General features: G+C 41.6%; 1 protein-coding gene across 1 annotated transcript in view; it reads right to left on the reverse strand.

Moving 5' to 3' along the window:
* The window catches only part of OBSCN (obscurin, cytoskeletal calmodulin and titin-interacting RhoGEF), a 243,002-nt gene that overhangs the window by 161,542 nt on the left and 57,428 nt on the right, over nucleotides 1–24,032 (reverse strand). The window contains exons 27-43 of the mRNA XM_087712229.1: nucleotides 22,767–22,879; nucleotides 22,079–22,232; nucleotides 20,142–20,303; nucleotides 17,856–17,960; nucleotides 16,819–17,085; nucleotides 16,027–16,296; nucleotides 14,240–14,506; nucleotides 13,121–13,390; nucleotides 10,368–10,634; nucleotides 8,983–9,252; nucleotides 7,508–7,774; nucleotides 6,373–6,639; nucleotides 5,578–5,844; nucleotides 3,947–4,213; nucleotides 2,367–2,630; nucleotides 1,634–1,900; nucleotides 1,116–1,379 (exon numbers count right to left, since the gene is read on the reverse strand). Coding sequence (XP_087568355.1) covers nucleotides 1,116–1,379; nucleotides 1,634–1,900; nucleotides 2,367–2,630; nucleotides 3,947–4,213; nucleotides 5,578–5,844; nucleotides 6,373–6,639; nucleotides 7,508–7,774; nucleotides 8,983–9,252; nucleotides 10,368–10,634; nucleotides 13,121–13,390; nucleotides 14,240–14,506; nucleotides 16,027–16,296; nucleotides 16,819–17,085; nucleotides 17,856–17,960; nucleotides 20,142–20,303; nucleotides 22,079–22,232; nucleotides 22,767–22,879 — 4,008 coding nt within the window. The remainder of the gene's footprint in view (nucleotides 1–1,115; nucleotides 1,380–1,633; nucleotides 1,901–2,366; nucleotides 2,631–3,946; nucleotides 4,214–5,577; nucleotides 5,845–6,372; nucleotides 6,640–7,507; nucleotides 7,775–8,982; nucleotides 9,253–10,367; nucleotides 10,635–13,120; nucleotides 13,391–14,239; nucleotides 14,507–16,026; nucleotides 16,297–16,818; nucleotides 17,086–17,855; nucleotides 17,961–20,141; nucleotides 20,304–22,078; nucleotides 22,233–22,766; nucleotides 22,880–24,032) is intronic.

The raw sequence follows: 24,032 nt of genomic DNA on the forward strand, positions 1-24,032 counted from the left end.
GATAGAAACTCCTCAACATGGTATACCCCTCAAAGTAGGAGGGGTGAGATTAGGAAGAAGAGGATGAATACAAAAATATGATTTTTCAAATTTATGAAAGGTGCTGTAATGGCAAAGTGTAGAATCAGGACTTCCTTGTTTCTCAAATGCACTAGGTATGGAGAAAACAAAAAGGGAGCATGAAGTTGGCAAAAGCGTCATTGCAATCCTGGGCTGCATCAACAGAGGGATGGAATCAAGATAATATTAAGTGTTAACAACACTTCATAATATCTTATTAAGACCACACTTAGAATATTACATCCAGTTTTGGTCACCATGATACTAAAAAGATGTTGAGACTTTAGGAAAAAGTGCAAAGAAGAGCAACAAAGATGACTAGGGGACTGGAGGCTAAAACAGTTGCAGGAATTTGGTATAGCTAGTCTAGTGAAAGGAAGGACTAGGGGCAACATGATAGCAGACTTCCAATATCTAAGGTGTTGTCACAAAGAAGAGGGGGGCAAACTTATCCCCCAAGATATCTGACAGCCAGTCAAGAAGTAATGGGTGCAAGATTATCAAAGAGAGAACCAATCTAGAACTAAGGAGAAATTTCCTAAGAGCAAGAAGAATTAATCAGCGGAACATCATCTTGCCTCCAGATGTTATGGGTGCTCTATCACTGGAGGCTTTCAAGAAGAGACTGGACGGCCATTTCTCTGAAATGGTATAGGGTTTCCTGCCTGAGCACTGGGTTGGACTAGAAGACCTCCAAAATCCCTTCAAACTCTGTTGTTCTGCATTCTGAATTGCTCTGTTGCAGCTGATTTCCTGGACAAGTTTAAAGAAGGTCTTCTCTTTGTGGCTCCTACAAATTTTTTGATGTCCCCAAAGGAATGCTGAGGAAGAGGTGTTTTGACCTCTACCCTTGGAAATCGAAAGATTTTAAAGACTCAAGACACCCTTTATGAGACTGCAAGATTGATGGTGACAAGTCAAAGATTGGTTTAAGAAGAAGCAGCAAGTTAGATGCAGAAAGATAAGCTGTGATGCTGAGCTTCATTGGAGAGAACACTAGAAAACATAAGACTTCAAGATACAATGGTTTAAGGGTGATATGTATACTTTTTTACCATTTATGGTCAATTTAGCTGTAGTCCTCTGGGCTCCACATTTGCAAGTATAATCTCCAGAATCGGTGACGTCCAAGCCTTGGATCACCAGTTCAACACAAGAACCTTCCTGTTTTAATTGGAATTTTCTATCCGGTTTCAGCAGCTTAGATCCCTTGTACCATTCCACAATTGCTGCTTTATTCAGCTTACACTGAAAAGTGGTCGATTCCCCTTCGGTCACTTCCTTGTTTTTTAGTTCTTCTTGGAAAAACACAGGCAGCGCTGAAGGACGCGACATGGAGAAAGACAGGATCAAATTATTGAATGAATTAGATCTCAATGGGTAAAATCCTTGCAACGTTTGAAACACACTGTGAGAAAATCAGGAAACTAAAACAAGGTTTATGAAACTTTGGAGAAGATCCTGCTTATGAAACTACAATAAACGTGATCGCATTTCTGGTGATTGATGAAAGAACTTAACTATCAGGAGCAACCAAGAAACGCAAAGAAGATCAGTTGCAAAGACTTATTACCATTCACTTTCAAAGTTGCTTTGGTCTTCTGGTCCCCACACATGCAAGTGTAACTTCCAGCATCTGGGACTTCCAGATCTTGGATGGACAGCTCAGCAAAGCGTCCTTCTAACCTCATTCGGTACTTCTCGCTCGGTTTCAGTACTTTTTCATCCTTCAGCCACACGACCAAATCCACAGCTTTGGTCAACTCGCAATGCAGAGTGGCGGTTCCACTTTCGGTCACCTCCTGGTTTTTCAGTTGAGTTTTGAATTGTGCAGCCACGGCTGAGGGACACAGGAAGATACCACATCAACAGAAACAAGTTATGGGGAAAACTATCTCTCACACACATGATGTTCCATGGACTATCATCTTCTGTGTTCTCAACAATTGCAACCCATTCCAACTTTGGAAGGTGATTCCCAAAGTAGACCTCCCCTAAGGTTGAAAGCTGAATGCTCTCAAGACAGAATTATTTGGAGAAACAGGATTCAGCCTTTCTTAAAGCAGACACAAGGACTATTACTAATGCCAATCCTCAGAAACCATTTGCAAAGCACCATTTCCTGTCAAGCTAAAAAGGAAAGCAGAAATCTTGAGGCCAGAAGGATGCAGAAGATCAAGGCAAAAGAGAGTAGACCAGATGGTCAAAGGGTATAAATATTGAAAGGGTATAAATATTTGGGGGGGGTTGTTTAGGAATACCTCCACAAGATAAGCAAAGCTGCGCTTTGATTTGGCATTTTTTACCATTCACGGTTAAGACTGCATTCGTCTGTTGGTCTCCAGAAATGCAGGTATAATCTCCAGCATCTTTCAGGTCCAGATCATGGATTGTCAACTCAACGATGGCACCTTCTTTCTTCATTCGGTATTTGCTGCCTGGCCGTAAAGTTTTTTGTCCTTTCACCCACTCCACTGGAGCGGGTTTATTTAACTCACAGCGGAGAGTAGCTACTCCACCTTCCAGAGCTTCAGCCTTCTTCAGCTTTTCTTTAAAACTGACGGGCGTAGCTAGAGGATGAAGGGTTAGAGACAGAGAAATGGAGTGCGTGCAAAAACACAAGAAGTTCACTTACCAATATTAAAGTTATATTATAAATGAGATCAAATCAGAAAATATATCAAACGTAAGGAAAACGAGTAGAGCTTTGATTGCACCCATTTGACCACCCCCTTTAATTACACCTGTTTCTAGCCCCAGAACACAGACAGATAGCCATGAGGAGCTGTTAAGGCAATGCAGGGTGACAGGGAGATCTTTTTGAAGCAACTGACTTAAAGAAGAAAGCAAGATCCCTTTAAATTGACTGTGCGGAGAAAGAGGGGGGGGAGAGGGAGGGAAAGAAAGAGAAAGAGAAAAGTGATAGATGGATAGATGGATGGGTGAGTGGGTGAATGGACAGATGATAGGAGAGAGAGAGAGGCAGGGAGAGAGAGAGAAGATATAATGACATTTGTGAATGAAACATGAGGGAAAGATATCTCGAGATAAAGGGGCATGGGAAGCATTACAGAAGAGACCTCCCCAGTTTTCCAGGTGGGGAGAAATATTTTCGGGTTTGTAAAATTCTGTTCATGTAAGCTGCCTTTTCAAGAAGCAACAGGGCTTCCTTCTTTATCTTTGAAAACATTTTGCTTCTCATCCAAGAAGCTTCTTCAGTTCTGACTGAATTGTGGAAGATGGAAGGATTTATACAGGTAGTCCTCGACTTACAACAGTTCATTTAGTGACCATTCAGAGTTACAATGGCACTGAAAAAAGTGACATGACTATTTTTCACAGTTGCAACCTCTGAAGCATCCCCATGGTTAGTGTGATCAAAATTCAGATGCTTGGCAATTGGTTCATACTTATAACTGTAACTGTGTCCCAAGGGCATGTGATCCTCTTTTGCAACCTTCTGACAAGCAAAGTCAATGGGGAAGCTAGATTCACTTAACAGACAAGTTACTAACTTATCAACTACAGTGATCCACTTAACAACTATAGTAAGAAGGGTCATAAAATGGGGCAAAACTCACTTAACAAATGTCTCAGTTAATAACAGAAATGTATGACAATTGGGGTCATAAATTGAGGATTACATGTATTCCTTCCATTAGCACTAATGACCAGATAACTGCAAGGAATATAAATCCTTCCATCCTCCACCATTCAGTCAAAACTGAAGAAGCGTCTTGAATGTCAAGGAAAAACAAGGTCCAGTTTCCTTCTGAAAATGCACCTTTGGGATAACTATGACCTGGGTGAACTGAGAATCCCCACAGACATTTAGACATGGAAAAGGCAAGAGAAGATGAGGAATACATCCACCATCTTTCCCTACCGTGGACTTTGATCTGAGCTGTGCTCTGCTTCTCTCCCACATCACAAGTATATTTTCCTGCATCCTCTGGTTGCGCGTGGTGAACCAGCAGCTCAGCCACACAGCCGTCCTGCTTCATCTCGTACTTCTCGCTCGCCCGAAGGAGAGTTGCACCTTTCTTCCATGCCACTGTGACCCCTGGTGCGGCGAGGGTGCAGCGCAAAGCGACCGTCTCACCCTCTTTCTTTTCCACATCCTTAAGCTCTTCCTTAAAAACGGCAGGGGCTGCTACAAGGCACGATCGGGATAAGGGGGACAAAGTAAGGTTTTGGAGGAAAACTTGCACATGAGCTGATATGGCAACAGGAAGCAAATTGGGTTGTATGCGGAAACACGGCCCACTCAGTTTGGGCAGCAGCAGAGGGCAATAAATAAATCTTCTAAATAAATAAAGCACCTAGCACTTATCTAGCTGGATGAGAAAAGAAACAACCAAGTTCAAAAAGCACCCAGGTCCTTCTTGTCCTCCATCTCCTCTTGTTCCTCTGTATAACCCTCCATCCCTTCCAGAACTGATGAAGTTACCTAACTGGGTCATGAGATGTCTGAAAGAAAACAGCCAACTTCAGAGAGCACCCAGGGAATGAGATATGAGATATGATGAACTGAATGAAATATGAGATGATATGAGATATAAAATTGAGACGTGACATGAGATTGAAAAATAATGTATGAGATATGAGGTATGAGTTTGAGAAATGAGATGTGAGGTATGTCACAGAGATATGAGGTATGCGATATGAGGTATGCGATATGAGGTATGAGATTGAGATATGAATGAGATATGAGGTATGAGATATGAGGTATGAGTTTGAGAAATGAGATATGAGGTATGTCATAGAGATATGAGGTATGCGATATGAGGTATGAGATTGAGATATGAATGAGATATGAGGTATGAGATATTAAATTGAGATGAGATACAAGTTATGAGACATGATATATGAGCTAAGGTATGAAACATGAGGTATAAGGTTGAGATATGAATGAGGTATGTGATATGAGATGAGATGCAAGTTATGAGACATGATATACGAGGTATGAGATATAAGAAATGAAATACGAGGTATAAGATTGAGATGAATGAGATATGAGAGGAGGTATGAGATATAAAACTAAGAGAAGATACAAAATATGACACGTGAGATAAGAGATATGAGGTATGAGGTATAAAATTGAGATATGATTGAGATGTGAGGTGTGGGATAAGATTGAGATATGTGTTATGAGTTTTGAGATACGAGATATGAGGTATGAAATATGAGATGAGATATGAGGAATGAGATACAAGATATGAGATATGAGAATCGGGTATGAGATATGAGATTGTGATGTGAGATATGAGATGAACTTAAGCAATGCCCTTCTGAATTGGACCCATCTAGTTCAGAGGTTCTCACAGAGGTCCACCATTGTCCAAGCAAATCATCTAGGCCTTGTCATAAAACCAAGAGACACCTGCACTTGAGAAAACACTGGAATCCTTTTCTCTCGAGACCCTGAGATTATCCACCCAATTTTTCTCTAGGAAGGAAGACCGTTACGTCCAGAACCGCTTTCAATACTGGCAAATATTAGCAAAGGTCTCCTACCTGTCACCTCCACCTGCGCAGAGGTCTTCAGGTCACCACTTTTGCAAATATATTCCCCTGTATCCGACGGCTTTGCATCTCGGATGACAAGCTCGGCCACAGGACCTCGTTGCTTGAATTCATATTTGTCCCCTGCTTCCAGGACTACATTGCCCTTCATCCACTGCACAGGAACGTCTGGTTTGTTAAGCTCACAAGAAAGACGGACTTTACTCCCTTCCTGGGCTTCCTTGTTTTGCAGTTCTTGGTTAAAAACTACTGGCAGGCCTAAAATGCAAAAAGAAAAAAGATGGAACAGGAAAGAAGAAAAATAAACCATTAAACACCCCCCCTTTTTTTTTTACTAATCATATTGATGTACAAATAGCCCTTCACTTACAACACTTCATTTAGTGACCGTTTGAAATAACAAGGTCACTGAAAAAAGTGACATTGGACCATTTTTCACACTTACGACCATTGCAGCATCCCTGGGGTCATATGATAAAAATTTGGACACTTATGATGGTTGCAGTGTCCTAGGATCATGCGGTCCCCTTTTGTGACCTTCTGACAAGTAAAGTCAATGAGGAAGCCCCCATTCACTTAACAACCTTGTGACCAACTTAACAATGATTCGCCTAACAACTATGGCCATAACAGATGTAAAATGAGGCAAAACTAACAACTGTCTTGCTTAGCAATGGAAATTTGGGGCTCAATTGTGGTCACAGGTTGAGGACCACCTGTACTGACTTAGCGACTTCTCTCTGATTTTATCTCTACATGATTGAAATCATGAGATGCTGGTCCTACCTTGCACCACCAGTTTTGCACTGGATTGGCTGTCCCCAATGTCACAAGTGTAGATGTCACTATCATTTTCTTTAAGGTCCTTCACAAGGAGTTGCAAGAGAGTTCCTTTTTGGCTGATCTCATATTTCTGGCTGGCTCGAAGGTCAACGATGCCTTTCCTCCACGTCACAGAAGAAGTTGGTTTCTTGGTTTCACAAGTGAGGGTGGCATTCTTGTTCTCCTCCACCTTCAGGTCCTCAAGATCCTTCACAAAGCAGTTTCCAGCTTCTGGGAAAAGATGAAATCAAAGGCCCCATCAAACTTAAGTAAGAGAAATAAACCCATTTATTTTATTTGCTTATGTATAACCACTGGCCCATAAGCGTGAGTTCAGTTTGTGGAACTCAATGAATTGGCATCCAATTACAGGTAGTCCTCAACTTGCAGCCGTTTGTTTAGTGACCATTCGAAGTTTCAACACCACTGAAAAAAGTGACTTATGACTGTTTTTCATGCCAATGACTGTTGCAGCTTCCCTATGGTCCTGCGATGGAAGTTCAGGTGCTTGGCAACTGATTCATATTTATGACGGTTGCAGTGTCCCAGAGTCACGTGATCAACTTTCACAAACTTCTGACAAGCAAAGTCAGTGAGGAAAGCCAGATTCACTCAACAATTGTGTCACTAACTGAACAACTACAGGGATTCACTTAACAATTGTGGTAAGAAAGGTCCTAAAAAGGGACAAAATTCATTTAACAACTATCTCGCTTAGCAACAAGGGCCAGGGTTAGTGTTTTTGTTGCTAAATCTCTTTTGTCAAATGAGACAGTTGTTAACAGTTTTGCCCCACTTCACAACCTTTCTTGCCACAGATGTTCAGTGACTAACTGCAGTTGTTGAGTTAGTAAAAGGGTGAATCTAGCATCCCCAGAAGATCACAAAAGGGGATCACATGACCATAGAAAACAGAAACTGTCATGTTCAAGTCAGTTGCCAAGGGTGTCTGAATTTTGATCACTTGACCATGGGGATGCTGCAATGATCATAAGTGTGAAAATGGTTCCAAGTCACTTTTTTCAGTGCAGTTACAACTTCAAACTGCCACTAAACAAACAATTGTAAGTTGAGGACTACTGGCAGCCCTATCACTGACCTTCCACCGATAGCGTGGCTTTGGTTTTGGAGAATTCGATCTCACAGGTATATTCTCCACTATCTTTCACTGTGGTGTCATGGATGATTAAAATTGCCCGGGTGCCTTCCTGACGCAGGTCGTATTTTTGACTCCTCCGAATCTCCTTGCCGTCCTTCTTCCACTTCAGGTTGTTGTCCCATCTGGACAAGTCACAACTCAGGCTGACTTCACTTCCCACCAAGGTGGACTTGTTCTCCAGCTGTTTTGTGAATTCAGCTGGTTTTTCTACGGGGAACAAAAGATTGGGAAACCAAGTCAAAGAAAAGACACAAGATTTGTGACTGACTGTTGCATGTCTGCAACAATTGCAGATGGAAAAGTAAGGCTGTATTTAGGCCCTGATTATGAAATGGCTGCATGGGTGCAGCCTCATGTTGTAGAAATTATCTCAAGAGGTTCCTTGGCTCTCATGATTTGGTCATGTCTTTCGAGGACTTTGTGGGGACTTCAAGTGTTTAAATATGGTAAAATAAGTAGATATGGGATAATTAGATATGGGAAAATACAGCAGTTAAATAAGCATATCTCTGTCTATCATCCATCTATCCAATAATCCATCCATCCACATCTCCCTCTCTTTCTCTCTCTCTCTCTCTCTCTCTCTCTCTCTCTCTCTCTCTCTCTCTCTCTCTCTCTCCTATCTATCATCCTACCTAAGTACCTATCCTTATATCTATCATCTCTATTATGTCTCTCCCTCCCCAAACTCTCTCTCACACACACACACAAACTTATTTGAAAAGTTTGTGATTCTTTCTTTAAGAAAATGTTCCTGAAAAATGAAACATCTGCAAGGAAACCCCCAAGCTCAGAGATCCCACTCCCGAGGACCCCACCCTGGTTGATAGAATAGGAATAGGAATAGGAATAGGAATAGGAATAGGAATAGGAATAGGAATAGGAATAGGAATAGGAATAGGAATAGGAATAGGAATAGGAATAGGAATAGGAATAGGAATAGGAATAGGAATAGGAATAGGAATAGAATTGGGAATGGGAATGGGAATGGGAATGGGAATAGGAATAGGAATAGGAATAGGAATAGGAATAGGAATAGGAATAGGAATAGGAATAGGAATAGAATAGGAATAGGAATAGGAATAGGAATAGGAATAGGTATAGAATAGGAATAGGAATAGGAATAGAATAGGAATAGGAATAGAATAGGAATAGGAATAGGAATAGGAATAGGAATAGGAATAGGAATAGGAATAGGAATAGGAATAGGAATAGGAATAGGAATAGAATAGGAATAGGAATAGAAACAGAACAGAAACAGAATAGAAAATAAACAAGAGTTGAAAGGAACCTTGGAGGTCTTCTAGTCCAACCCACTGCTTAGGCAGGAAACCCCACCCCATGATGATTTCATGAGACTCTCTACTCCATTTGACTTATTTTAATACAATCATATCTCCCTCCCCACTTCGCACCTTTCACCACAAGAGACGCTTTGGATTTTAAATCACGGACGGAAAACACCACTTCGCCGGCATCGGTCACTAAGGTTTTCTTGATTGTGAGGGTGTATTTTCTTCCTTTATTGAAGGCTCGGAAACGGTCACCTTGGCTGACTTCATTCCCATTGATCAGCCACTGGCAACCATCCAGACTCTCGTGTGAGAGGACACATTCGAAGCTACAGCCCTCTCCTTCCTGCACTTCAACACTCTTTAGACGCTTTGTAATACCGATATTCAGCTCTGTGGCAAAATAAGAAGTGGATTAAATTAAAATAATTACCAGAAGTCCTTGATTTACAACAGTTTGTTTAGTTACCATCTTAAGTTACAACTGCACTGAAAAAAGTGACATGGCTGTTTTTCACACCCATCATGGTTGCAGCATTCCTGTGATCAAAATTCAGACCCTTGGCTTCTAGTTATGACGGTAGCAGTGTCCCGGGGTCATGGGATCCTCTTTTGTGACCTTCTGACAAGCCAGGTCAATGGGGAAGCCAGATTCACTTAGCAACTGTGTGACTAACTTAACAACTGAAGGGATTCACTTAACAACTGTGACAAGGAAGGTCGTAAAACTCACTTAACAAATGTCTCGCTTAGCAACAGAAATTTTGGGCTCAATTGTGGTTGTAAGTTGAGGACTACCTGTAATTAAAATTAATTTAAATTTCATTTCACATTTAACTTAAATTTTAAAATCCATTAAAATAATTAAAATAAAATAGCATTAGGTAATTCTCGGCATCCTCAATTACAACTGTCAATGAGACTGGGTCCTGGTTGTGACAATAATAAAGGGGGCCACCATAGAAGTGTGCCTGATTTGAGAACCTTCTTGTTCTGCCCTCAGGTGCCTTGGAGAACAGCTTGACTCCCTCTTCTTTGTGGCAACCCCTGAGATGTTGGAAGACTGCTATCATGTCTCCCCTAGTCCTTCTTTTCATTAAACTAAACATACCCAGTTCCTGCAAGCATTTTATCCTCCAGTCCCCTAATCCTCTTTCTTGCTCTTCTCTGCACTCTTCCTAGAGTCTCCGCATCTTTTCTACATCGTGGTGACCAAAACTGAATGCAGTATTCTATGTTTGGTCTTACAATCCATAATCATTTCTACAATCTTTCTAGAATCGCAACACCTCTTTTGTATTTTGGTGATCAAGCACTGAGTGGACATCACTGTGAAGATAAGATCTCTCTCACACAGTGTCCTACAGTTGTGTTGCTGGACCAACTGCCATAGTCCTTACCCTACCCCAACTGTGGAACTCCGAGAGATCTGGAAGCCCACCACTGCAAAAGAATGGAGAACAATGTTCTCCTGACTCAACCATTCTGAGTTTCTCAATTCGGCATACCTTGAATGATGACTTTGGATTTAGCGACATCTGTCCCAAGGTCACACATGTACCATCCAGTATCATCCTTGCCGAGGTCTCGGATGGTGAGTCCCAGGGTCTTCCCGGATTGCAGCATCTCATATTTATCTCCTGGGGTCAGTTCCACCCCTTCCTTCTTCCATACTGGTTTCACTTTCGGTTTTGAGACTTCACACTCCAGCGTGATGGTGCTTCTTTCCTGAGCAACCATGTCGTCCAGAGATTTCATGAAGACAGCCGGCTTCTCTGCAGAAGATGGAGTCAAAAGTGTGTTTAGAAACCATAGTTTTGGTCAGGCTCAGGTAAGTAATCTTATCAATGTTCCTCTGTTGAATTGCATGAATTGGGAGACAATTCACACAATTCAACAGAGTGTGCAAAGATGGTGTCAGAGGTAGCAAAGATCACAATAAGTCTTTAAAAGGAAATTAGCAATAGCAATAGCAATAGCAGTTAGACTTATATACCGCTTCATAGGGCTTTCAGCCCTCTCTAAGCGGTTTACAGAGTCAGCATATTGCCCCCAACAACAATCCGGGTCCTCATTTTACCCACCTCGGAAGGATGGAAGGCTGAGTCAACCCTGAGCCGGTGAGATTTGAACAGCCGAACTGCAGAACTGCAGTCAGCTGAAATAGCCTGCAGTGCTGCATTTAACCACTGCGCCACCTCGGCTCTTTGGTCAAATTGCTCTGACCTGTCTGGAAATTACAATAATTTCTTGAAATAAATTTTCCTGTAACTGTTGACTAACGAGAGGAAGTATAAGGATATTTTAGTACAGCCTTACAACTACAATTGAACCCTAAATTTCCATTGCTAAGTCGGACATTTGTTAAGTGAATTTTGCCCCATTTTACGACCTTCCTCACCACAGTTGTTAAGAGAATCATTGTAGTTGTTCTGTTAATCACATGATGTATAATTTGAATCCTGCTGCCCATTGACTTTGCTCATCAGAAGGTCTCAAAAGGGAACCACATGACCTCAGGACACTGCAACTATCATAAATATGAACCAGTTGCCAAGCATCCAAATTCTGATCGTGTGACCAGGGGATGCTGCAATGGTCATAAGTGTGAAAAATGTTCCTAAGCGACTTTTTTTAGTGCTGTTGTAACTTCAAATGGTCACTCAATGAACTCTTGTCCTCTGAGGACTGTCTGTAAGTTCTTTGTTCTAAAACACAATATGTGTTTCCTTTCTAATCAGCTTGTGTTCTAATCAGCTTACTTATGCAACTAAATAAAGTTTAAACACTGGCTGAAATATTGTACCTGGTCCTTTCCCAGGCTTATGGGGAGATTCACATTTACTCAGATCCGAATAAACATGTCACTTAGAGAGAACTGGGATCTGCTTCTTTGTCCATTCATTCTGGGCCTAACCTTGACATTGTGCAAAAGAACGTTTTATAAGTCCCAGATGTGGGATGAGTAACATGGTGTGTACCTGAACGATCCCAGATTTATTTAGCAATGAATTGCCATTAGTTTACTGACCCTTCAAAGTTACAACGGCACTGAAAAAAGTGACTTATGACCATTTTCACACTTACAACCGTTGCAGCATCCCCCGTAATGTGATCAAAATTCAAATGTTCAGCACCTGACTTATATTTATGATGGTTGCAGTGTTCCAGGGTCACTGCAACCTTCTGACAAGCAAAGTCAATGGGAAAGCCGGATTCACTTAACAACTGTGTGACTGACTTAACGACTGCATGATTCTCTTAACAACTGTGGCAAGAAATGCCATATAATGGGGCAAAATGCATTTAACAAATGTTTCACGTTGCTACAGACGCTTGCAACTCAGTTGTGGTCGTAAACTGAGGACTACTTGTAGTATATGAATGCATACTGGCATATCTACAGAAGTGTATGCAGGCGCACAGACACAGAAAGTGATTTTAACAGGTAACAGGCCACCCAGAAGATCTGAAATTTTTAATTCTTCAGAACGTCTGTAGATGGGGAAGAAGATAAGAAAAAAAATTGAGCCTGGGGAAGGGGCAGTGTGATGGGCCTGAAGCAGAGATTACAACTAGATTACCACTAGACCAACAACCAATCCATAAACAACAGCCCAGTCAACGAACTACTGACTCTAGAGGAGATGGCCAGGACACACATCTAATAAGTAAACAAATAAACACAGACAAACAATCGAAGCGTAAACAACACCCTAAGAAAGAAACTAACCAACACTGATAGGGCAAGCCACTTGAATAAATAAATTGAGAATAAACCTCCACTCCCTTTTAGCATTGATGATGTTACATAGTTGGGTAATGAGATGTCTTGAAGAAAGCAACCAAACTCAAAGAGCATTGAGAACCCCACAGTCCTTCTCTTTCTCCTCTTCCTCCCCCTCCTCCAATCTGAAAACCCCACTCCCTTCTAACATTGATGATATCACCTAATTGGGTAATGAGATATCTTCAAGAAAACAACCAAGCTCAGAAAGCTTTGAGGACCCCACAGTCCCTCTCCTCCTCCTCTCTTCCTCCTCCTCTTTTCTGTAAATCCTACTCCCTTCTAGCACCGATGATGTTACCTAATTGGGTCATGAAACATCTTCAAGAAAACAACCAAGCTCAGAGAGCACCAAGGACCCACCTGCCTGAAGCTCTCCTAAGGTGTGCCCATGGATTACATTTGCCAAGATGGAAATAGGCCACTAAGCTGCCTCCTCAGATCTCAAAAATCCTGGAAGAAGTAGAAACTCACCTTTCACCTTCAGCCGGGTGCTCTCAGAAATCTTCTTCTGAACCTTGATGGTCACTGTCCCACTGTCTTCTGGCGTGACATGCTTCAGCGTCAAGCTGTGGGACTTGCCCAAATGTTTTATCTCATTGAAGTTGTTGGGGAAGAGGTGGGTATCATTGAGGAACCATTCAACATCCTCACAATCTTCAGACAACTCGCAGGAGAAGGTAGCCAAGCTCTCTTCGTCAACCTCCACATCCTGCAGATGTTTGGTGATCTCCACTTTGCGTTCTATGGCAAGGAAGGAGAAGTCAAGAGGACACTGCTCCGTTCCATACACAGCTTGGTCACTGCTTCCACACGTTGTAACACACATAGAGCCAGTTTGGTCTCGTGGTTAAGGCACCAGGCTAGAAAGCAGCAGACCATGAGTTCAAGTTCCAGCTTAGCCATGAAAGCCAGCTAGCTGACTTTGGGATAATCACCAGGAGACCCTAAGTCCTAGCCCCACCTTAGGCATCACAACCAGCTGGGAGACCTTGGGCCAATCACCAGGAGATGGTGAGTTCTAGTCCTACTTTAGACATGAAAGCCAGCTGGGTAACCTGGGTCAATCATGAGAAGAAGGTGAGTTCTAGTCCTGCCTTAGCAGCGCTGGGATTCACATTTTTTTTATTACCGGTTCTGTGGGCATGGCTTGGTGGGCGTGGCAGGGAAAGAATACGGCAAAATCACCATTTTCTCCTAATCAGCTGGGACTCGGGAGGCAGAGAATAGATGGGGGCAGGGCCAGTCAGAGGTGGTATTTGCCAGTTCTCTGAACTATTCAAAATCTCTGCTACTTCCTCTCCTTAGGAAGCAGTGTGATTTTGGGCCAATCACTAAGAGACTGAGAATTCTAGCCCCACTTTAATCATGAAACCAGCTGGGTGATTTTGGGCCAATCACTGGGAAAAGTGATTCTAATCCCTCTTTAGGCATGAAAGTCAGCTAGGGTCAATCTAGGTTCTAACCCCACCTTAGGCATCACAACCAGCTGGGAGACTTTGGGCCAATCTCCAGGAGACTGTGAGTTCTAGTCCACCCCTTTTGGCCTCCTACATAAGGTCAATCCTGGAAGGTCCCATTCCATCAACTTACCCAAAATGGTCAATGTGGCTTTCGTCTCTGCACTTCCGGCTTTGCATCGGTAGACACCTGTATCCCCAACGGTCAACCTCAGGATTTTGAGCTCTGCTGTGAACTTCTCCCTCTTCATCTTAAACTTCTCAGAAGGTTCCAGCAACGTGTGATTCCTATACCACTCAACCTCCTTTGGGGACGGCTTGAAGTCACAAGAGAGGACCACTGAATGGGTTTCCAGGACTGTTTTGTCTTCTAGAGGTCTGGTGAAGATTACTGGAATATCTACAGGGAAAATATGAAGAAAGACACCTTCGAACCAAGAGGATTCATGTCAAGACTAAATTAAAATCTGAATCATTCTCTTCCAATTAGAATCATTGTGGTTCCATAATTTTATGAATTGGGCACCTCCAAACATTTTTCAATTACAATTCCCCAGAATTTCACACAGTTTGAAGTCATGCAGGCTCATAATCTGCAAAATTATTGCCCGATTTGTGTGGTTGTATCCCTTCTCTACAACACTTGTGAGGCACGTTTTGGAGTGGATTTCTTTTTATCATTTTCCATTGCTTCCCCTGCGGTTTCAAAGAGATGCATCTTCCAAATCTTGAAAAAAAAACTTGAAATTATCCACGGAAAACTTTGCCTAGTTAATGCTCTTCAAAGAGGTTACCATCACTAATACTTTCCAGTTTGATAAAACAAATAAGGCAGCTATCAAAATTTTGATCTGTTTCATTATTCAATCTTTTACCAAATCAAATCTGAATTGAGTCTATTTACTCTACTGATACAGGAGAATTTTTGTAGCTAAGGGTTAAACTGTGGGATCCTCAAGGGTGTCAAACTTGTGGTGTCATCTTGCCGTGATGTATTGCAATGTTTTTTTTTCCTTCATGGAGCAGGGATGGGTGTGGCCTGACACATCTGGCCCACGGGCCACCAGTTTGAAACCCCTGGACTGGACTTGAAGAACTTCATGGTCATTTCCAACTTTATTACAGATAGTCCTTGACTTACAACAGTTCATTTAATGACCGTTCAAAGTTACAGTGGCAATGAAAAAAGTGACATAACAATTTATCACACTTGAAGCATCCCCAGGGCCACGTGATCAAAATTCAGACACTTGGCCACTAACTCATATTTATAATGGTTGCAATGTCCTGGGGTCACGTGATCCTCTTTTGTGACTTTCTGACAGGCAAAGTCAGAAGGGACGCCAGGTTCACTTAACAACTGCATTACTAACTTAACAACTGCAGTTATTCTCTTAATGACTATGGCAAGAAAGGTAGTCAAATGAGGCAAGATTCATTTAACAAATGTTTCAGAAGTTTTTGGGTCAATTTTGGTCATGTCGAGGGTTACCTGTATTCTATTCTATTCTGTTCTTTTCTGTTCTGTTCCCTTCCCTTCCTTTCTATTCAATAAATTCTATTCTATTATGTTTTATTCTATTTTATTCTCTATTCTATTCTATTCTATTCTCAGTTCTGTTCCTATTCAGAATTCTGTTCTGTTCTATTCTACATTCTGTTCTTTTCTATCTCTCCTCTCCCATCCTAGCCCACCCACCCCACCCCACCCCATCCCATCCCACCGCTTCCCTTCTTTCCCATCCCATCCCATCCCATCCTATTCAATGAATTCTGTTCTATTATATTTTATTCTTCCCTCTCCTCTCCCACCCCACCCCCTCCATTCGATTTCATTTGATTCCATTCCAAATAAGCACTCAGGTCTAACCACTACCACCACCCACAGTCTTCCATGGCTATTTTAAACCTGGCACTTACCTTTGACTACCAGATCAGCCAAGGATTTGGACTTGCCAATGGCAAATTGGATGGTGCCTGTCATGTCCACATTGGTTTTCCTCAAGATCAGCCGGTGGATTTTCCCCTCTTGTTCTAGGATGACATTTGGGCCCTTCTGTAGCACTTCTCCGCGGAGAGACCATTTGGGCGGCTTCACTGAGTGGATGGAGATTTCACACTCAAAGCGTGCTTCGGCCGGTTCCACTACCTCCACGTCTCTCAGTTCCTTCACAATGTTGATGGTTTGTTCTGAAGAGAAATAATGGAAGACAAAGTGGATCGCTAGGTCAACACCGTTGGCGTTTGGGGACTAAGTCATCCCCAGGTTCTTCAAGTCGTCATTGTTGACACAAAACGTTTTCTAAGATACAAGTAGACTTACAATCATTCATTTGGTGACCGTTTGAAGTTACAATGGCACTGAAGAAAAGTGACTTGTGACCATTTTTAACACAACCATTAACATTATCCCCATGGTCACGTGATCAAAATTCAGATGTTTGGCAACTGACTCATGTTTATAATGGTCGCAATATCCTGGGGTCACCTTTGGTGAACGTCAGACAAGCAACATTAATGGAAAATCCAGATTCATTTAACAACCGTGTGACTAACTTAACGACTGCAGCGATTCACTTACCAACCATGATGAGAAAGGTTGTAAAATGGAGCAAAAGTCAGTTAAAAATTGTTTCAAGTAGCAACAGAAATTTCCGGCTCAATTGCCGTCGTAAGTTGAGGACTATGTGTACAAGCGAGAATAGGATGTACCTTCTACGTAGAACTGAGCACTGCTCTTATCATCCACGGCGTCACACGTGTAAATCCCTTCATCCTCAAACTCTGTGTCATTGATGATAAGTTTCCGGTAGATCCCGTCGCTCACCATCTCGAACTTCTGGCCAGGATGGAGTTCTCGGTCTCCCTTGAACCACCTAACAATAGCATTTGGACGAGACACTTGGCACTCCATAAAACCTCGGTGTCTTTCGATAGCGATTTTCACCCGGAGCGGTTTAATGATCTTGACTGGTAGTTCTGAAGGAGGAGAACAAAAGAAAGTAATTGATGTAACTTTGCAAAGAATTCAATGTGGATAATACAGGTAGTTCCTGACTTATGGCCGTTTATTTAGGTATTGTTAGAAGTTACAACGGTACTGAAAAAAAAATGACTTGTGGTCAAGAGCCGAGGTGGCGCAGTGTTTAGGGTGCAGTACTGCAGGCCACTTCAGCTGACTGTTATCTGCGGTTCAGCGGTTCTAATCTCACCGGCTCAGGGTTGACTCAGCCTTCCATCCTTCCGAGGTGGGTAAAATGAGGACCCGGATTGTTGTTGGGGGCAATATGCTGACTCTGTAAACTACTTAGAGAGGGCTGAAAGCCCTATGAAGCGGTATATAAGTCTAACTATTGCGATTGCTATCGCTATTGCTATTTTTCTCACTTACAACCATCGCAGCATCCCCATGGTCACATGATCAAAATCCAGACGCTTGGCAACTGATTCATATTTATGATAGTTGCAGTGTCCCGGTGGTCCCCTCTTGCGACCTTCCACAAGCAAATTCAATGGGGAATCCAGATTCCCTTAACAACTGTGTAACTGTGTGATTCTCTGTGTGATTAATGACTGTCGTGAGAAAATTAATAAAATGGGACAAAACTCTCTTAGCAACTGTCTGGCTCTGCCACAGACATTTGGGGCTCAGTTGTGGTCGCAAGGCAAGGACTACCTGTAGCTAGTTTAAGGATACACTTTTGTGGGCGTGGGGGATGAATTTATTGAATTATGAAGCCACTCCTTACCTTTGACTTTAAGTTGAGCTCTTGATTCTGCAGTTTCAGCCACAAATTTTATTTCTGCTGAATCCTGCAACTCCACACTGCGGTAAACCAGCGTGTGACTTTTCCCTGCACAGAAAAATAAGTCTCCAAGTTACGGGTCATCCATGAGTCATATCCATCAAACAAATAAAAGTCATCCATGTTAAGACAAAAGCTCGCCACTCACTTTGGCAGAACCATCTCCCCGATTAAGGGACAGCCAAGATTATAGAATAACAGAGTTGGAAGGGACCTCGGAGGTCTTCTAGTCCAAACCCCGTTCAAGCAGGAGACTCTATTCTATTTCAGACAAATGTTTGTCCAGTATCTTCTTGAAAACCTTCAGTGATGGGGAACCCACAACAGAGGAATAAAATAACAGAATAGCAGAAAAAAAAAACCGGAATAACAGAGTTGGAAGGAACCTTGGAGTTCTTCTGTCCAACCCCTACTCAGAACCTATACCATTCCAAACAAATGATAATCCACTTTCTTCTTAAAAGCTTCTTATGCAGCAAGGAAGGAGAGGATTATGGTTATTGTTCCTTGTTCCTCTGTTGATGAGAGGTCAGGTGGTAAAAAGGACCCTTGAGCGTAATTGGTGGTGACTGCTGCCAATACAAAGGTAGTACTCAACTTATAACAGTTCATTTAGTGACCGTTTGAACTTATGACAGTGAAAAAAGGACTTATGATCCGATTTCCCACCCTCCAACCATTTCAGAATCCCAATGCTCACATGATCATACCTCAGACACTTGACAACAGATTCATATTTATGACAGTTGCAGTGTCATGGGTCATGTGATCGTCTTTAGCAACTGTCTGACAAGCAAGGTCAACGGGGAAGCCAGAATCATTTAACAACCTTGTGCCTAACTTAACAACTGTAGTGATTCACATAACAATTGTCACAAGAAAAGTTGTAAAATGGGACAAAACTCATTCAACAAATGTCTCAGCAAGAGAAATTTGGGGCTCGATTATGGTCGTAAATCAAGGACTACCTGTATTGCATGTTTGTGTAATATTGTCACCCAATCAGCCAGATGTTCAGGCTTGATTTGGTCTTTTTGTCCACCTATCAAATTCCTCACAAGGAGCTTAGATAGACAAACGTGTACGCTTGATGGTTTTAAAAATTCTGTTGCAGATTGTAAGCTGTTCCACGTCAAGCTGCCTTCTGCAATTGACTGATAGGGATGTTGTCAATGGCAAAGATGCATTATTAATGTTGGTTGCACCATCAGCCAAATGTTCAGACTGGATTTTGTCTTTTGTCTGCCTCTTTGTGTCTTTCCCAAGAATCTGGGATAGGTACCCTGTTTCCCTGAAAATAAGACCTCCCTGGATAATAAGCCTAATGGGGCTTTTGAGAGCATGTGCTAAAATAAGCATCCCCAAAAATACTGCAACCCAGCAGCAGTCATGACGTGACCACACTCGCTGCCTCCTGCACCTCGAAAATAATAAGACCTCCCCAAAAATAAGGCAAAGTGCTTATTTTGGGGGGTCGAAAGAAAATTAAGACCCTGTCTTATTTTCAGGGAAACACGGTAGATGTTGTTGTTCTCATCATAGCATGGAAGCTGTTCTGAATAAAGTTGCCTTTTGCAATTGACCGACAAGAATTTTGTCAATGGCCATCAATCAATTGCAAAAGGTGATTTAACTTGAATTAGCTTACATCCTGCAACAAGACCTTTAGCATCATCAAACATAAACACCCTAATATTATTATGGATTATGAAACATGTGCAAGCAAACCATCAAACTCAGAGAGTAGCAAGAAAACCACAGAACGAGAAACTCAGATAAGCAGGGATTAAACCCAGACAATCAAGCAGAAAACAATATCTTAATCAAGGAACCACCAAAGAGAAAACCATGCTTTCATCAACAGTGGCTAAGCAAGCTACTTTATATAATTAGGGAGCAAACCTATATTCCCTTCACAAAGATGATGTTATCTAGTTGGCTCATGTGATATCCGCAAGCAGACGACCAAGGTCAGACAGCACCAAGGACCATAAAAGAGAAACCCAGTTAAGCAGGGATTAACCACAGACAAGCAATCAAGCAGAAAACAATAAGAAGACTGCCAAGGGGAAAAAAATCTATACCCGACCAACACTGTTCTTTTTAGCAGCTGTAGGTAAAAAGAAAGTAAACTCCACACTCCCTCGCATGGATGACATTATCTAGTTGGCTCATGCAAACAAACGACCAAGCTCAGAGTCCACCACTTTCCAATTATCTTCTTCTTACCTTCCTGACGTAGTTTGATGTTCTCTCCAGCCCGGATTTTGTTTTCGTTAGTGAACCACTGGGTTTGGACGTCATCATGTGAAATCTCGCAGAGGAAAGAAGCACTTTCTTTTTCATTCACTTCCACGTCTTCTAATGGTTTTACAATCTTGATGTCCCGGGCTAAGGAATCGAAACGAGACATTTTTGTTTAAGGTTAAGGAGTCTGTGTTCCTTGTAGTTGTCATTAGTGAGTGGGGAAGTTTATACAGAGTTTTATCAGTAGGGGGAAAAAACCCTGGGGGAATAGTAAGGAATGGACCTTGAGGTTTAGTTAGATAAACACCAGGAAGCAAAGAAATTGTTTATAGTTGAGTATGAACTTATTATATCTCTACAAGTTATCCTCGACTGAAGACAACAACTGAGCCCAAAATTTCCATTGCTAAGTGAGGCAGCTGTTAAATGAGTTGCACCTCTTTTTATGATCTTTTTGCCACAGTTGTTAAGTGAAACTGTAATTGTTAAGTGAATCATATGGTCATTAAATAAATCCGGCTTCCCTCCTTGAAATTGCTTGTCAGAAGCGAGCTGGGAAGGTGATTCATTTAACAACCATGGCAATATTATTAAATTGGGCACAACTCACTTGATAACTACCTTACTCAGCAATGGAAATTCTGTTCCCAATTGTGGTTGTAAATCCAGGACTATCTGTGTTCACTGATTGCTTCAAGAAGAGTTGGAATGGAACTGGCTTTAAAATAGCAGAGATATACTGTGATTTTTAAGATAAACTTGAATAATATATAATTATAGTAATTATAATAATTGAAATGGAAACATTCTCGAATCTGACCTGCACTCCTTATATTAGACCCAACTTTCTAATCCAAGTAGTCCTTGACTTATGACCACAATTGAGCCCTAAATTTCTGTTGCTGAGATAATTGTTAAGAGAGTTTTGCCCAATTTTATGATCTTTCTTGCCACAGATGTTAAGTGAAATCACTGCAGGTCTTAAATTAGTAACATGATTGTGGAGTGAATCTAGCTTCCTCGTTGACTCTACTTATCAGAAGGTGGCAAAAGGACCTTCACAGGACATGGCAACTGTCATAAATTTAAGTCAGTTGCTAAGCATCTAAATTTCAATTATGTGACCATATGGATGCTGTAATGGTCAGAAATGTGAACAATGGTCATAAGTCACTTTTTTCAGTGCCATTGTACCTTTGAATAGTCACAAAGTGAATGGTTGTAAATCAAGGACTAACTGCATAATGAAACAAGTATCTATTCATGGCACTGTATATAAATAAATAGCTAGAATATCTTGAAAACTGGGGGGGAAATATTTTCACACTGATGCAAAGACCAATGCCCAATAAACAGGTGTAATTTATCCTAATTGTCCACAAAGAAGGCAACTTTCTCCATTCTATGTTGACAAAATATAAATAAATAGAGAATTTTGCTTCCTGAAACTACATGTATTTATTTGATTCTTCATAAATAACTCAAGGTGGCAAACATACTTCATACTCCTTTCTCCTCCCCTTTTCCCCACAACAACAACAACCCTGTGAGGTGGATTGGGCTGGAAGAAAAAGACTGGTCCAAAGTCATCCAGTCAGCTTTCATACCTAAGGCGGAACTAGAACTCATCATCTCCTAGTGATTCGCCTAAATCATCCAGCCTAAGGTGGGACTAGAACTCACGATCTTCTAGTGATCGGCCCAAAATCACCCAACCAGCATTCATGTCAAAAGTGGAACTAGAACTCACCATTTCTAGGCCTGCACTTTGAGCAACACATTCTACTGTAATTTACTGTAATCTTCTTTTATATTAAATACTATTAATCAAAGCTGCTAAATTCTCGTTCCTTGGATGAGATTCCAAGAAGAGAAACCTGACTCCAACAAATTTAGGGATTTAGGGAGGGAATTTGTACCATGGATCTCCAAAACAGCTGAACTCTTATCATCTACCGCATCACACATGTATGTTCCTTGGTCTTCATATTCGCATGTATGAATGATGAGGCTTCTCTTCGTTCCTCTGGAAGCGATGGCCATCTTTTTACTTGGCCGGATCTCCACTCCGTTCTGAAATCAAGAAGTCCACAGAGGAGTTTATTGACAGATAATTTTACTGGTCCAAGTTTTGTGATAGGTCCTAAGATACAAGGAGTCCTCAACTTACAACCACAATTGAGCACAAAATTTCTATGACTAAGCAAGACACCATTAAATGAATTTTACAACCTGAATCGACACTGTGGTTAAGCGAATCACCACAGTTGTTAAGGTAGCAACAAAGTTGTTAAGTGAATCTGGCTTCTCCATTGACTTTGCCTTTCAAAAGCTAGCAAAAGGGGACCAGGACACAGCGACCACCATGAGCCAGTTGCCAAATGTCTGAATTTTGATCATGTGAAATGGGGATGCTGCAAAGGTTGGGTAAAAAGCAGTCATAAATTACTTTTTTTCAGTGCCCTTGTAACTTTGAACAGTTACTAAACGAATTGTTATAAGTTGAGGACCACTTGTATTCCCATGAAGCTGTCGATGCAATCTTACAAGACAGCAACTTCAGACTTTGAAGAGAAGTCCACAGCTTATATTTAATAAATTCAATACCTTACGCCACTTCACTTCCACATTGGGCCTGGAAAGTTCGCACTCAAGAGTTACATCATCCTTGTTCTGAACTTTGAGGTCTGTTAAAGGTGTGATGATTTTCACAGGGGATTCTGCCAAGGAGAAATAACATGTAAGCAATTTAAATGTAAGCCATATGTCAGGGTAAGTTTCTTAGCCTAGTCCGCCTCTGGCCAAAATAGCATCAGAAGCAAGGATAAATTAATATATTTTACTTGTGCATTAAGTAAAATATAGGTCACTCTTAGATATAAGGTAAGAAGACACTTAGAAAAGACAGAAAAGACATTATTAGGTAGTCAACTTACAACCACTTGTTTAATGACTATTCAATGCACTGGAAAAAAACATTTTTTACACTTACAATTGTTGTAGCATTACTGTCAGCCTCTGCTTTGCTGCTGCTTCGGCTGCCATGAAACGGGGAGGGAGGGCATCATATTTGGGGAGGGGTTTACTAATTGTGCTGGAGGAAGATCGCATGCGGAGGAGGTTCCCGCCAAGGCTAACGGCACCGACATTCCATCTTAGTGATGCCTTTTGAAGTTATCTCACACCTGACACTTGGGAGAATTATGATTGGACTGTAACTGGGATGCCAAGGGGTGGGGAATGGGTTATTCTATATATATCAATCGCTTTCGCGCCTAAATAATCAGTCTTCGCTTTGCTACGCTTTTAATCATTTATAATTAGTAAAAGTACACTTGATTTCTACCTATGGAGTCTTGTGGTCTTCTTTCCTAATTATCCAATGAAGAGGTGCTGACAATTACTCTATTTTAGTGATCAGAATTCATGATCCATTATCAGTGTTAGAAGAGAGGGGGGTTGTGGAGAGAAGGAGGAATAGGAAGAGGAGGAGGAGGAGGAGGAGGAGGAAGAGAGGGAAAGACTGTGGGTCTTTGGTGTTTTCTAAGCTTGCTTGTTTTCTTGCAGACATTTCATGACCCAACCAGTGTTGGAAGTAAATGGGGTTGTGGAGTGGAGGAGGAGGACTGTGGGGTCCTTGATGCTTTCTGAACTTGCTATCAGGCCTGCAAGCCATCTTTTTCTTTTTGGACTTTAGGCCTGCCACACTTTCCATCATTCTATTATGCATTTTCTATTGTGGGAGGGAGGATTATACGGAGCTGGGTGATATGTAACCATAACAAAATTCTTTCTAGAAAGCCAAGGTCATCCTGGCCGGAACTGGATATGTGGAAGCTGCCAGCGTGACAGTGGAAGATTGGACCATGTGAT

This window comes from Thamnophis sirtalis, unplaced genomic scaffold, assembly GCF_051295495.1.
Source record: "Thamnophis sirtalis isolate CommonGarterSnake01/CBP01778 unplaced genomic scaffold, rThaSir2_p1.2 scaffold_4, whole genome shotgun sequence".
NCBI classification, from domain to species: domain Eukaryota; kingdom Metazoa; phylum Chordata; class Lepidosauria; order Squamata; family Natricidae; genus Thamnophis; species Thamnophis sirtalis.